General features: G+C 48.9%; 1 protein-coding gene across 1 annotated transcript in view; it reads right to left on the reverse strand.

Moving 5' to 3' along the window:
* Positions 1-12,509, reverse strand: part of LOC112069775 (laminin subunit alpha-1-like) — a 144,929-nt gene that overhangs the window by 19,486 nt on the left and 112,934 nt on the right. The window contains 11 exon segments of the mRNA XM_070438690.1: positions 564-702; positions 1,085-1,172; positions 1,175-1,247; positions 1,487-1,603; positions 1,927-2,137; positions 2,484-2,640; positions 2,796-3,006; positions 3,159-3,301; positions 11,309-11,502; positions 11,722-11,833; positions 12,359-12,504. Coding sequence (XP_070294791.1) covers positions 564-702; positions 1,085-1,172; positions 1,175-1,247; positions 1,487-1,603; positions 1,927-2,137; positions 2,484-2,640; positions 2,796-3,006; positions 3,159-3,301; positions 11,309-11,502; positions 11,722-11,833; positions 12,359-12,504 — 1,591 coding nt within the window.

The raw sequence follows: 12,509 nt of genomic DNA on the forward strand, positions 1-12,509 counted from the left end.
CTGTAACAACACACATTGACTGGTATGGTACCTCCTGTATATAGCCTCATTACTAACCTGTAACAACACACATTGACTTGGTACCGGTACCCCTGTATAATAGCCTCATTACTAACCTGTAACAACACACATTGACTTGTACCGGTACCCCTGTATATAGCCTCATTACTAACCTGTAACAACACACATTGACTCGGTATTGGTACCTCCTGTATATAGCCTAGTTATTGTTATCTTATTGTGTTACTTTTTACAATTTTTTACTTTAGTTTATTTGGTCAATATTTTCTTTACTCTTTCTTGAACTGCATTGTTGGTTAAGGGTTTGTAAGTAAGCATTTCACGGTAAGGTCTACAACATGTTGTATTCGGCACATCAAAGTTTGATTTGATTTGAATAGAGAGGTTCTCTAGCCTGGTCCAGATCTGTTTGTGCTGTCTCTCCAACTCTTATGTGTTCGGCCATAGGAGTTGGCAGGACAGCCCAAACGATCTGGGACCAGTCTAGTTATTTCATGATCTGATATTAATAGTGAAGGGACATTAAATGAGTGGCGACTCACCATGTTGAGGGCCGTAGCAGCAGTCAGGATGGCTCGGTTAGCCATCTCCTCTGCAGGCTGGATGTTAACTCTGATGTTAGAGTTGGCATGCGCTGCACTGGTGGCTTTCAGAGTGGTATTCATCACCTCCGCTAGAGAACTACATACAGGAAGACAAAGTGAGGCTGATGTACTAAATAAAGATATTTAGTCCTATTTCAAGCACCTAATGTTTGTGATGAGAGGGATTTTGAAATACCCATAAAACCCATTTGAAAGGGTACACACACCAGCCCGCCGGGACCACACACACACCAGCCCACCCACCGGCCCGGCGGGCACACACACACACCAGCGCCCCCCCCGGCACACACACACACCAGCCCACCGGGACACACACACACACCAGCCCACCCGCCGGCACACACACACACCAGCCCACCCCGCCCGCCGGGACACACACACACACACCAGCCCGCCCGCCCGCCCGCCGGGACACACACACACCAGCTCGCCTGCCTGCCGGGAACACACACACACACCTCTGCAGAGCCTGGGCCTTCTTGCTAAGTTCTTGGGCGTGGTCCTCAGCCTTGTAGACCAGCTCCAGAGCCTCTTGCTTCCTCAGTTCATCACCAGAGCATCCACATGCTTCCTCAACATGGGGTTCCACTGCTCCAGCTGTTCCTTGGCCCCCTCCAGTTGCTTTACAATAAACAGTTAGAATGGACTTAGATTCTGTTAGCTAAACTGCATGTACCCAAATTATTTATATATTTTTTACACTGGCCAGGTTTCCTAAAAAATGTGTACAATCGCTACTGACCTCTACTGACCTTGAAATATAAAGTTTAAATCAACAAATAAAGTTATTGAGTTATTGACGCACAACACATGTATTTGCCATGGATATGGTGGTAATATGGCGTTATGGTCTGACTTACAGAGGTGATGTTACCCATGTCCTCTGCTATATTGACAGCATCAGCCAGGATGTCCTGAGTCTCCTCYAGTTGGGTTTCTGCTGTCTGGTTCAGCCGGCTCACATTCTGCTTCAGAYCCTACACACACGCAGAGACAACACCGTCTAAATACTTCAATTGGAAAACTGTATAGTCCCTATATAGCTAAGATGTTTGAAAATGAGTGAAATTCTAAATAAATTAACTTCACCAACCTACATTTGACATTTATATTTTATTTATTTTATTTCACCTTTATTTAACCAGGTAGGCAAGTTGAGAACAAGTTCTCAWTWACAATTACAATTATATGCTTATATGTGACTAAAAATGACCAGATATGATTATGCCTTCGGCACATGTCAACAGTAATGACAAACTGTACTACATGTAAAGTACTTGAGTAATGTGAGTGTCCTGACCTGGTACTGTGGCAGATTGGTGTTGATGCTGCCCAGCAGGGTGTGTATGTGGTTGTTGTTCYCCCTGGCAGTKTTCAGAAGGGCCTGGGTGCCCACTAGCTGCTGGTGGTGTTGGGTCAGACTACTGGAGATGTTGAGGGTCTGGAACTCTATCACTCCCTGGGGCTCCTGGAGGTCCTTCTGCACCCTCTGGAGGAGAGCCTCGGCAGCCCTGCAGTTCACATAACACACAGGAGGGTTAGAATACAGTACACTACAGTCACTTCAACTATAGTACACACATAACACAGGGTTAGTCAGCAATACACATTCATGTACTATAGTCTAGTAACTACACTGTAATACAACTTGACTACACCAACAGAGCCCAGAGCAGTGTTACAGTACACTCAATCACTGTAGTATAACAAGGAACAGTGTTACTTAGACTCTACAGAGCTTTTCTACTTAAGTAGTATTAACAGTTGACTTCTGAGTGCAGATAGCTGGTGGTTGTATGGGACTGAATCCAGAGAGGGTAGCCTACATAAAATCGCCACCTTATACGGCTAACCAACCAGAGTTCTGTCGAGACGCTGGCGTTGGCCTGGGCTAGGTCGACCACTCTGATTGTTTCCAACATGGCCGCCACCTGCTTCATTAGCTGTCTGCTCTTAGCCTCGTTCATCTCCACGTTGTCTGTCCTGTTCAGACGGCCAGCTTGCTCCGCCAGGGCTGAGCCAATCACAGAGAGGGAAGGGCTTACAGGTTAACAGCTTTTGTAAACATAAATGAAAACAGTAGGCAGCATCAACAAGGAAACAAGGATACTTTTTGACCCCATTAGCAATGGAACCATTTTCATATAGCATGATGTCCTGTGGCAGCACCTTGTATAGCAGTCCGAATGGTGTTGATGTACTCCAGAAGCTCGGCCCCCTGGGTAACGCTGTTCTCTGTGGACCGGGCCACTTCCTCTCCATCAGCAGACACACCCATAGCCTTCTGTAGCAGTCCGTCTATGTCCTGGGTGAGRTTTGTCATGTCCTCCTCATCCCTGGTCAGGTGATAAGATGGGCTCCTATTCGAAGACATCAGAGTCTAGGAGAGAAATGACGACATAAGTGTTTTACAACAGTCTTTCTCTCACTGAATGTGTACTTCTTAACTTAAGACAAGGCAGGAGACAGGGGATTCAAAAGATGATTTCAAAACCTGCTGGACAGAGAGGTATAATATGACTCCTCTTTTACCTTGACCTCTTGCGTGTCGTTCTCCAAGTTGACCAGTGTGCTGTAGGGTGACAGGATGACCCCGGTCAGGTTGACAGACAGGAAGGAGCGCTCTACTGCATCCAGGTCATCCAGGAGCACCCTGGTACACTCATCATCACACACTGAGGGAGGGGGGAGAGCAAGGACATATTCTAAAGTTGCAGTTATTTGTGTGTGTGTGAGTGTGTGTGTGTGGGGGGGGGGGGGGGTCTGTGAGTGAGTGAGCACGTGATTGTGAGTGCATGTACGTGTGTGCAGACATGCCCTTATAAGCATCTAAGTACAGTGCATTCAAAAAGTATTCCGACCCCTTGACATTTTCCACATTTTGTTATGTTACAGCCTTATTCTAAAATGGATTAAACAGTTTCTTTTCCCACTTCATCAATCTACACTGAATACCCGTAATGACAAAGCAAAAACACGTTTTTAGATTTGTCTTCAAATGTATTCAAAATAAATATCACATTTACATAAGTATTCAGACCCTTTACTCAGTACTTTGTTGGAGCACCTTGGCAGCGATTACAGCCTTGAGTCTTCTTGGGTATGACGCTACAAGCTTGGCACACCTGACATTGGGGAGTTCCTCCCATTCTTCTCTGCAGATTGTCTCAAGCCCTGTCAGGTTGGATGGGGAGCGTTGCTGCACAGCTATTTTCAGGTCTCTCCAGAGATGTTTGATCGGGTTCAAGTCCGGGCTCTGGCTAGGCCACTCAGACATTCAGACACTTGTCCCGAAGCCACTCCTGCGCTGAATGGTCGTTGTCCTGATGGAACGTGAACATTCACCCCAGTCTGTGGTTTTCATCAAGGATCTCGCTGTACCTTGCTCCGTTCATCTTTCCTCGATACTGACTAGTCTCTCAGTCCCTGCCGCTGAAAACCAAACCATTAGCATGATGCTGCCACCACATGCTTCATTGTAGGGATGGTGCCAGGTTTCCTCCAGACGTAACGCTTGGCATTCAGGCCAAAGAGTTCAATCTTGGATTCATCAGACCAGAGAATCTTGTTTCTCATGGTCTGAGAGTCCTTTAGGTGTCTTTTGGCAAACTCCAAGCAGGCTGTCATGTGCCTTTTACCGAGGAGTGGCTTCTGTCTGGCCACTCTACCAGAAATGCCCGATTGGTGGAGTGCTGCATAGAAGGTTGTCCTTCTGGAAGGTTCTCCATCTCCACAGAGGAACTCTGGAGCTCTGTCAGAGTGACCATCAGGTTTTCAGTCACCTTCCTGACCATGTCCCTTCTTCCCCGATTGCTCAGTTTGCCGAGTGGCCAGCTCTAGGAAGAGTCTTGGTGGTTCCAAATTATTATAGAATAATGGAGCCACTGTGTTCTTGGGGACCTTCAAGGCTGCAGAAATGTTTTGGTACCCTTCCCCAGATCTGTGCCTTGACACCATCCTGTCTTGGAGCTCTACGGACAGTTCCTTCAACCTCACGGCTTGCTTTTTGCTCTGACATGCACTCTCAAATGTGGGACCTTATATAGATAGGTGTTGCCTTCCAAATCATGTCCAGTCAATTGAATTTACCACAGGTGGACTCCAATCAAGTTGTACATACATCTAAAGGATGATCAATGTGTTAGGTTCTATTATTAGAGTAGGACTCAACTGACACTGTGAAAGCTTAAACCAATTTATTCTTCCCAGAGGGTCAATACAGCTACATTAGACAAAGACATGGCTTCAGTCGTGGTGGGTCATACATATTACCGCATTTGGCGTTGAGAGTCTCCCTCCTATCCGGCTAACTCTCTCCTCAGCCTTGGATGATTTGCTTCGCGACCTGCAATGGGAGTCTCGAGTGTTGAATTGGGTCATGCAAGCTAGGATATCGCTGTGCACGTACCTTCTAAGTCGAACGTACAGACTCAGCAGTAGTGCAAGCCTGTAGTGCCAACGTATTCACCAGATCTCCACTCCTTCTCAACGTCTCTTGCCACTGCTGAGTGTCTGCACCGTGAACTTCCATACGTTTCTGATCTAGGGACTATCTCACGATGAGTTAGTCTCGATAGGCCTCTCGAAAGCTCCAGTGGTTCTAGGGGTGTGAGTGGCGGTCGTTCGGGAGGACCAATACCTCAAATATAATGGTCACATAGCATTTGTTGCTCGCCAAGCGCTCTCGCCGATCGCTTCTCCTATTTCCAACTTCGTTGTGAACCCCCAAATACCTTCGGTTCCGTATTATCCTCTTGCGTCTAGTGTTCATTTATTAAAGTCTCTGTCAACGCCGCCTGCTCGGTGCTTCGTTGTGCCCTCGTGTGTTAGGAGTTCATTGGTACAACGTCGTCTGGTCTGTTCCGGTACGAGTTCTCATTGCTCGAACGTGTCTTGTATGGTTAGCACCCAGCGCCGAGCAACTCCGAAAGCCTAACTACGTTCGCTTGTGAATCATAGAATATTTTCTTTTCTCTGTCTTGAGGATCCATTTACCACGAGGAAGCGTTCTCTTAAGGTTTTGGTTCTTGAGTGTTTTGGAGCATTAGGCTCTATCTCATGGCAAGGGTTTGGTACCTTTTTTGGCCGTTCCCCTTGCCCTGATTTGCGCTTAAGTCCACAGCCTTCTGTTGGAGTTTCTTTGTCATTAGTGTGACAGATATCTCCTTTTTTTGCTCTTGTGCTGTATTTTTGTGGACTTTCGTAGGAGTCTAGGAGTTGCTTTCCTGAAGATTCTTTGTTCTTTTAGAATTTGAAACCATCACTTTGGCACTCTGAGTGTACTGCCGGGTGATCGACGAGGCTGCAGCTCCCTGACCGTGAGACATCTTCTGGGAGATACATCTTCTGGCTCAGAAAAATTATCATCACGTTCCCGAGACTGTTATACACATCGCGACATGCACTGGAGGATCCCGTATGGCAAGAAACAGAGCGAGCCAGACGAGGTTCAGACAATGATGAGAGTCGCCTATGACCACGGGCAGCACTGAAGTCTATCCCAGGACTTTTGATATTCTCGCCATTGACAAGAAGTCTGCGCTCTACAGCCACGGCGAGGGAGACTAGTAACCAACGGTGGCACGAATGTTGTCACGCTACTTCGTGTCTCCTCATGACATGGAAAGTAGCGCAGCCTTACTGGTCTGGACATTCCATACAACTTCTTCCCGCACAGAGAGTCAACGTCTGAGAAGCTGCTCTGCCAGCAGGGCTTAGAAGGCCTGGACTTCTCAGGACTGTCGAGATTGACTTCGCATTAAAGACAGAAGTGCTTGCCTCTGGTCAACTTTCCCCGTGCAAACCTGCTTCGGTGCTCAGTTCATCAGATTCGAGAGTGCCCGTGGCAGTTCACTCCCTGGCTGAACCTCGTCTGCCGCCTCCCCAACGTTCTCAGGTGATCCGAAGTGTTTGTAAGGGGTTTTTCACCCAATTTTCTCTCCTTCGAGCTGCAACCCTCGTCGTTTCCCGCCGACCGGTCCAAGATAGCATACATCATCACCCTGCTGTCAGAAAAAGCCCTAGCCTGGGCTACTGCTGTGTGGGAGCCCAAAGTCCCTGCTGTGCCAGCTACTCTACCTTTGCTGAAGAATTCAAGCGAGTGTTTCAAGATCCCACCAGCGGTCCTGACTCAGCCAAACAGCTCCTGACTCTCAGCCAAGGTCGGCGCAGCGTGACGGACTATGCCATCCAGTTCCGCACAGGTGGCAGCAGCGAGTGGCTGGAACGACGAAGGCGCTCACAGTGTGCTTTTTTGAAGGGTCTTTCCGACACCATCCAAGATGAACTGGCCACTCGGGAACCACCGGACAACCTCGAGTCCCTGATCAAGTTGGCTTTCACGCATAGACCAGCGTCTGAGAGAGAGAGAGCTCAACCGCAGATCTCTCACCCTAGCTCCTATCGGCCCAGCTCCGAGTCTCCACCTTTACCTCGCTGACTCCACCCGGAACCCATGCAGGTTGGACGCATCCCAGGCTGAGAGAGACCGCCGGATAAGGGAGCGATGCTGTCTATATTGCGGCAAACCGGGCCATTTCCTCTCCACGTGTCCCGGGCTCCAGGGAAAACGCACTCTCCCGTGCAGCCTGGGAGGACTGTAACGGAAACAAACCTCCTCCCATCCATCCAACTCCCGCCGCTCATTCCAGTTACCCTTTCCTGGGACGACACGAGTTTCCTCTTCAAGCCTTGTAGACTCTGGAGCCGCAGGTAACTTCATGATGGGTCTGGGCGAAGGAGAATGGCGTTCCCTCTGAACCTCTAAGTGACCCCATAAGGTTACTACGTTGGATAGAAGCCCTTTGGGATCTGGACTTTGTCACTCGTGCCACTACCCCCTTGCGACTTTCAGTTTCCAACACCAGGAAGTGATGAACTTTCATCTGATCTCCTGTTCCGAGTTCCCTCTCGTCCTTGGATACCCCTGGCTTCACAGCCATAACCCTCACATTGACTGGTCTTGGACTATCAAGCAGTGGGGACCTACGTGCCAAGCCACTTGTATCTTCCGAGTTCCCCGATTCCCCTCCGAGTCTCTAGAATCCATCGACCTGTCCCGAGTTCCCGAGTGTTACCATGACCTCAAACCGGTATTTAGCAAAACAGAGGGCCACCAGACTACCACCCCATCGACCTTACGATTGCACCATCGAGCTGTTTCCGGGGCCTCCCCTCCAGGTCGGATCTTTTCCCTATCTCCTCCCGAACGAGCGGCTATGGATACCTACATCAAGACGCTCTGGCAGCAGGCCTCATGCGTCCATCCACCTCGCCGGCGAGCAGGGTTTTTCTTTGTGGCCAAAAAAGACGGTGGATTACGTCCTTGCATCGACTACCGGGACTTAATGCCATAACCGTTCGTAACGCTACCCGCTACCCCTTATGCCACAGCCTTTTAGCTGCTCCAGGAAGCAGTGTCTTCACTAAGCTTGACCTACGGAACGCATACCATCTTGTGCGGATCAAACCCGGTGACGAGTGGAAACCGCTTTTAAACCGCCTACTGGTCACTACGAATACTTGGTGATGCCCTTCGGCCTGACCAACGCCCCGGCTGTGTTCCAAGCGCTCATAAACGATGTGCTTAGGATATGCTTAACATTTTCGTGTTTGTACTTGGTGACTCCTCATCTTTTCGAGCTCCCTTCAAGAACACACTAAGCATGTCAGACAAGGCTCAAACGCCTCCTAGACAGCCATTTGTACGTTAAGCCGGAAAAGTGTGAATTCCATTCCTCTCGAGTACAATTCCTGGGATTTGTAGTGGAACCGGTCGAGTCATGGACCCAAGAAGGTAGCGGGAGCGGATTGGCCCACCCCAAGTCCGTTAAGGAGTTCAGCGCTTCCTGGCTTCACTAAGCTTTTACCGCCAAGTTCATCAAGAACTTCAGCTCGGTGGCAGCCCTCTCTCAGCTGTAACCAAGGGTGGCAAACAAGGTTCTGTGGGGAGAAGAAGCTGAGACGGCCTCCAAGACTCAAGCAGCGCATCCTCTCTGCTCCATCCTGACACTACGACGGCGGATGAACCTTTTGTGGTGGAGGTAGACGCATCAGAGGTTGGTGTTGGAGCTGTCCTGTCTCAGAGGGGGAAGACAAGAGCTTCATCTTGCGCCTTCTTCTCTCACCGGCTTACCCCGGCCGAGAGGAATTACGATGTGGGGGGATCGTGAACTCCTAGCGGTTAAGATGGCATTGAAGGAATGGAGACACTGGCTCGAGGGGCTTCTCAACCATTTCAAAATGTTTACGGACCACAAAAATCTGGAGTATATCCAGCAGGCGAAGCGGGTGAACTCCAGACAAGCTCGATGGTCTCTTTTCTTCAGCCATTCCAGTTCATCCTCACCTATAGACCGGGTCGAAGAATCTCAAACCGGACGCCTTGTACGAGTCTACTCTCCTGCCATAAGAGAAGATACGGACATGACTGTTTCTTCCTGCCGCTAAGATCGTGGCTCTATCTCGTGGCAAGTTGAGGAACGTGAGACAAGCTCAGCCATCGAAACCGGTCCTAAGGGAGGTCCTGCCAATCGGTTGTTTGTTCCCAAGGCAGCAAGATCCAAGTCCTTCTGTGGGGGCACCCTCTCGCCTCACATGTCACCGGGCGTAGGTCGCACCTTGGAGTTCATTCAGCGTAAGTTCTGGTGGCCCACCATAAGAGAAGACGTTGCCACTTTCGTCAAGCCTGTTCCGTGTGCTGCCAGGGCAAATCTTCTCACCTCGCCCTCAAGACTCCTTCACCCTTTATCTATTCCCCACCGACCTGGTCCATATCTCGTTGGACTTATTACTGGCCTTCCTCCGTCCCAGGGTAATACTACTATCCTAGTCATCATCGACAGGTTTTTCTAAGGCGGCCAGGTTTGTTCCCTTGACCAAATTACCTTCTGCCAAGGAAACAGCTGAGTTGGTGATTAACCATGTGTTCCGAGTCTTTGGCATCCCGCAAGATATGGTTTCCGACAGAGGTCCCCAGTTCGCCTCAAGGTTTTGGAAGCCTTCTGCCAACTCTAGGGCCACGGGCAGTTATCTTCAGGGTACCATCCGAGTCCAACGCCAAACTGAGAGGATGAATCAGGAGCTGGAAACCACCCTCAGATGTATGGTTTCCAACAACCCGTCCACATGGTCATCCTTCATTGTTTGGGCCGAGTACGCGCACAACACCTTGTGCTCCTCCTCCACTGGTATATCCGCACGAGTGTTCAGTTTGGCTATGCTCCTCTGTTGTTCCCGGACCAGGAGCAGAAGTCAGAGTGCCTTCAGCCTCGAGTTCATCAGACGCTGTCGGCTTTTGTGGAAGAAGGCACGTCTTAATCTTCTGCGTTCTCACAGCAGTACCAACGACAAGCCAACAGACGTCGCCGTCCCGGTCCTACCGCTGTACCCGGCCAGAGAGTATGGCTCTTCAACAAAAAACTTACCGCTACGGTGGAGTCTCGCAAGCTGTCCAGAGATTCATCGGTCCCTTTAAGATTGCCAGGAGAGTCAATCCCGTTACTTTTCGCTGCACTACCCAGATCCCTTAAGATCAATCCCACATTTCACATTTCTTTTATTAAAACCTGTTGTTTTTTCTCCCCTTATCCCGGCAGGCAGAACCTCCCCTCCGCCCCGTGTCATCGGAGGCCAGTCGGCTTATACCGTCCACGGATACTGGACTCCGCCGGTGCAGCGGTCCTGCAGTATCTGGTGGACTGGGAAGGCTACGGTCCCGAGAGCGCTCCTGGGTTCCTGCCAAGGACATACTGGACCCTACCTCATTCGGCAGTTCAGGGCCCTCCACCCTGAGAAGGCTGGTTGAACGTCAGGAGCCGTTCCTAGGAGGGGATTCGTTCAGGTTGGCCAGGACTGTTCTGGTTTGTGTCACTAGATGTCCCCATTGCACCTTTTTTGAACCTTTTGTTTTTTCCTTGCTCTTTTTTTGATTGCACCTGTTGTCGTTCCCTTGTTAGTATTTAAACCCTGTGTGTTCCTCAGTTCTTTGCTCAGTGTTTGTATGTTAGCACCAGCCCCAGCCCAAGCCTTGTTGTGAACATATATTTTTCTCTTGCTTGGATTTTCCAGAGGTTCTCTGGTTTTGTTCTTGAGTGTTTTGGATGTCTTTTGAGGTTTGTTTTTTCCCTGCTGTTCTTACCACTTTTGTGATTTTTCTGTATTTTGGAAATATCCCTTTTTTGCCTCTTGGCTGTATTTTGGACTTTGTGATTTAGATTCTTGCCTGAAGATCTTGTTCTTTAAATTTAACCACCATCTCTAGTACTGCTGTGTCTGCCTCATCTTCTGGGTTCTGCCGATTATTAGTGACTGTTTCACGCACCGGGTCCTGACAAAGCTCAGAGACCAAACCTATCAAATGGAAACAGGATGCACCTGAGCTCTATTTCGAGTCTTTATAGGAAAGGGTGAATACGTATGTAAATAAAAAGTTGTTTAATTTTTTTATACATTTCTAAAAACCTGTTTTTGCTTAGACATTATGGGGTATTGTGATGTCATTATGGGGTATTGTGATGTCATTATGGGGTATTGTGTGTAGATTGATGAGGAAATACATTTATTTAATTCATTTTAGAATATGGCTGTGAGGTAAGAAATGTGTAAAAAGGGAAGGGTCTGTATATACACTGTATGTCCATATAATGGTAAGCCCTGCACAAATCAAAGAGTAGGATACTCACAGACACACTGGTCCCCGGCCAGGACGTGTCTTGCCTCGCACTGGTCACACAGGTGTCCCCTGACCCCGGCTTTACATTCACACTGGCCCGTCAGAGAGTCACACGCTGGATGGAGAGAACCTGCAGTACTACACCGACACTCTTCACACTTCCCACCTGAAGCTGACGGGTTCCCATAGTAACCCACTGCACACCTGAGAGAGGGGGAGAGAGAGGCGGGGGAAGGGAGGGGGGCAAAGAAACAGTGAGAGGGAGAAATAATGTAAATAGAGAGATAGAGGAAGAGAGGGAGAGAGCGAGAGAAAGAAATAAACAGATAAAGAGAGAATCAAATGGTTGTCTTAGAGTTGTATTGATGGTATCTAATGAAACACTTGACATCCAACAGGCGACACTGTAATACTCTCTCTTACCTCTCACAGTAGCGCCCCTCATAGCCGGGCTTGCAGGCRTTACAGCGGAAGTCTCCCATCACTCCCTCTAGAGCACAGGTAGGACTGAAGCTGACACACAACAATACACCCACTATGTCAGACAGTGTTATACGGACTACAATATCTCCTCATTGCCCCCTGCTGGCTAAGACCTCTATTACCAGAGGACACACTCACTGCCCCCTGCTGGCTAAGACCTCTATTACCAGAGGACACACTCACTGCCCCCTGCTGGCTAAGACCTCTATACCAGAGGCACACTCACTGCCCCCGCTGGCTAAGACCTCTATTACCAGAGACACACTCACTGCCCCCTGCTGGCTCTAAGACCTCTATTACCAGAGGACACACTCACTGCCCCCTGCTGGCTAAGACCCTCTATTACCAGAGGACACACCACTGAATCCTGCTTGAAACTCCACTGTAGACCAAATTAGCTTCAGCATTCTAAGGAAAACCCATTTACTTATGAGATTTATATGTGCTCTTTACAATAGTGTGTAATCAATATGTGTGTATCAATCTCTTTAAAATACACTATGTGTGGAATGAGACATTTAAACTCAAGAACACTTATCAGAAGAGGTGTGGCTGAGAGGAGAGTGAGGACAGGTACCTGTTCTCTTTGAGGGGCAGGCACACAGCGAGCAGTCACTGACTGAGCCTTTCACGTCGCCATAGTACCCTGAGGAACACACGCTACATTGCTCCCCTGCTGTGTTGTGTTGGCAGCCCAGACATTCTCTGTGTCTAGATCTCTCTCTTTT

The sequence above is a fragment of the Salvelinus sp. IW2-2015 genome, unplaced genomic scaffold (assembly GCF_002910315.2).
Source record: "Salvelinus sp. IW2-2015 unplaced genomic scaffold, ASM291031v2 Un_scaffold1114, whole genome shotgun sequence".
In the NCBI taxonomy this organism is placed as follows: domain Eukaryota; kingdom Metazoa; phylum Chordata; class Actinopteri; order Salmoniformes; family Salmonidae; genus Salvelinus; species Salvelinus sp. IW2-2015.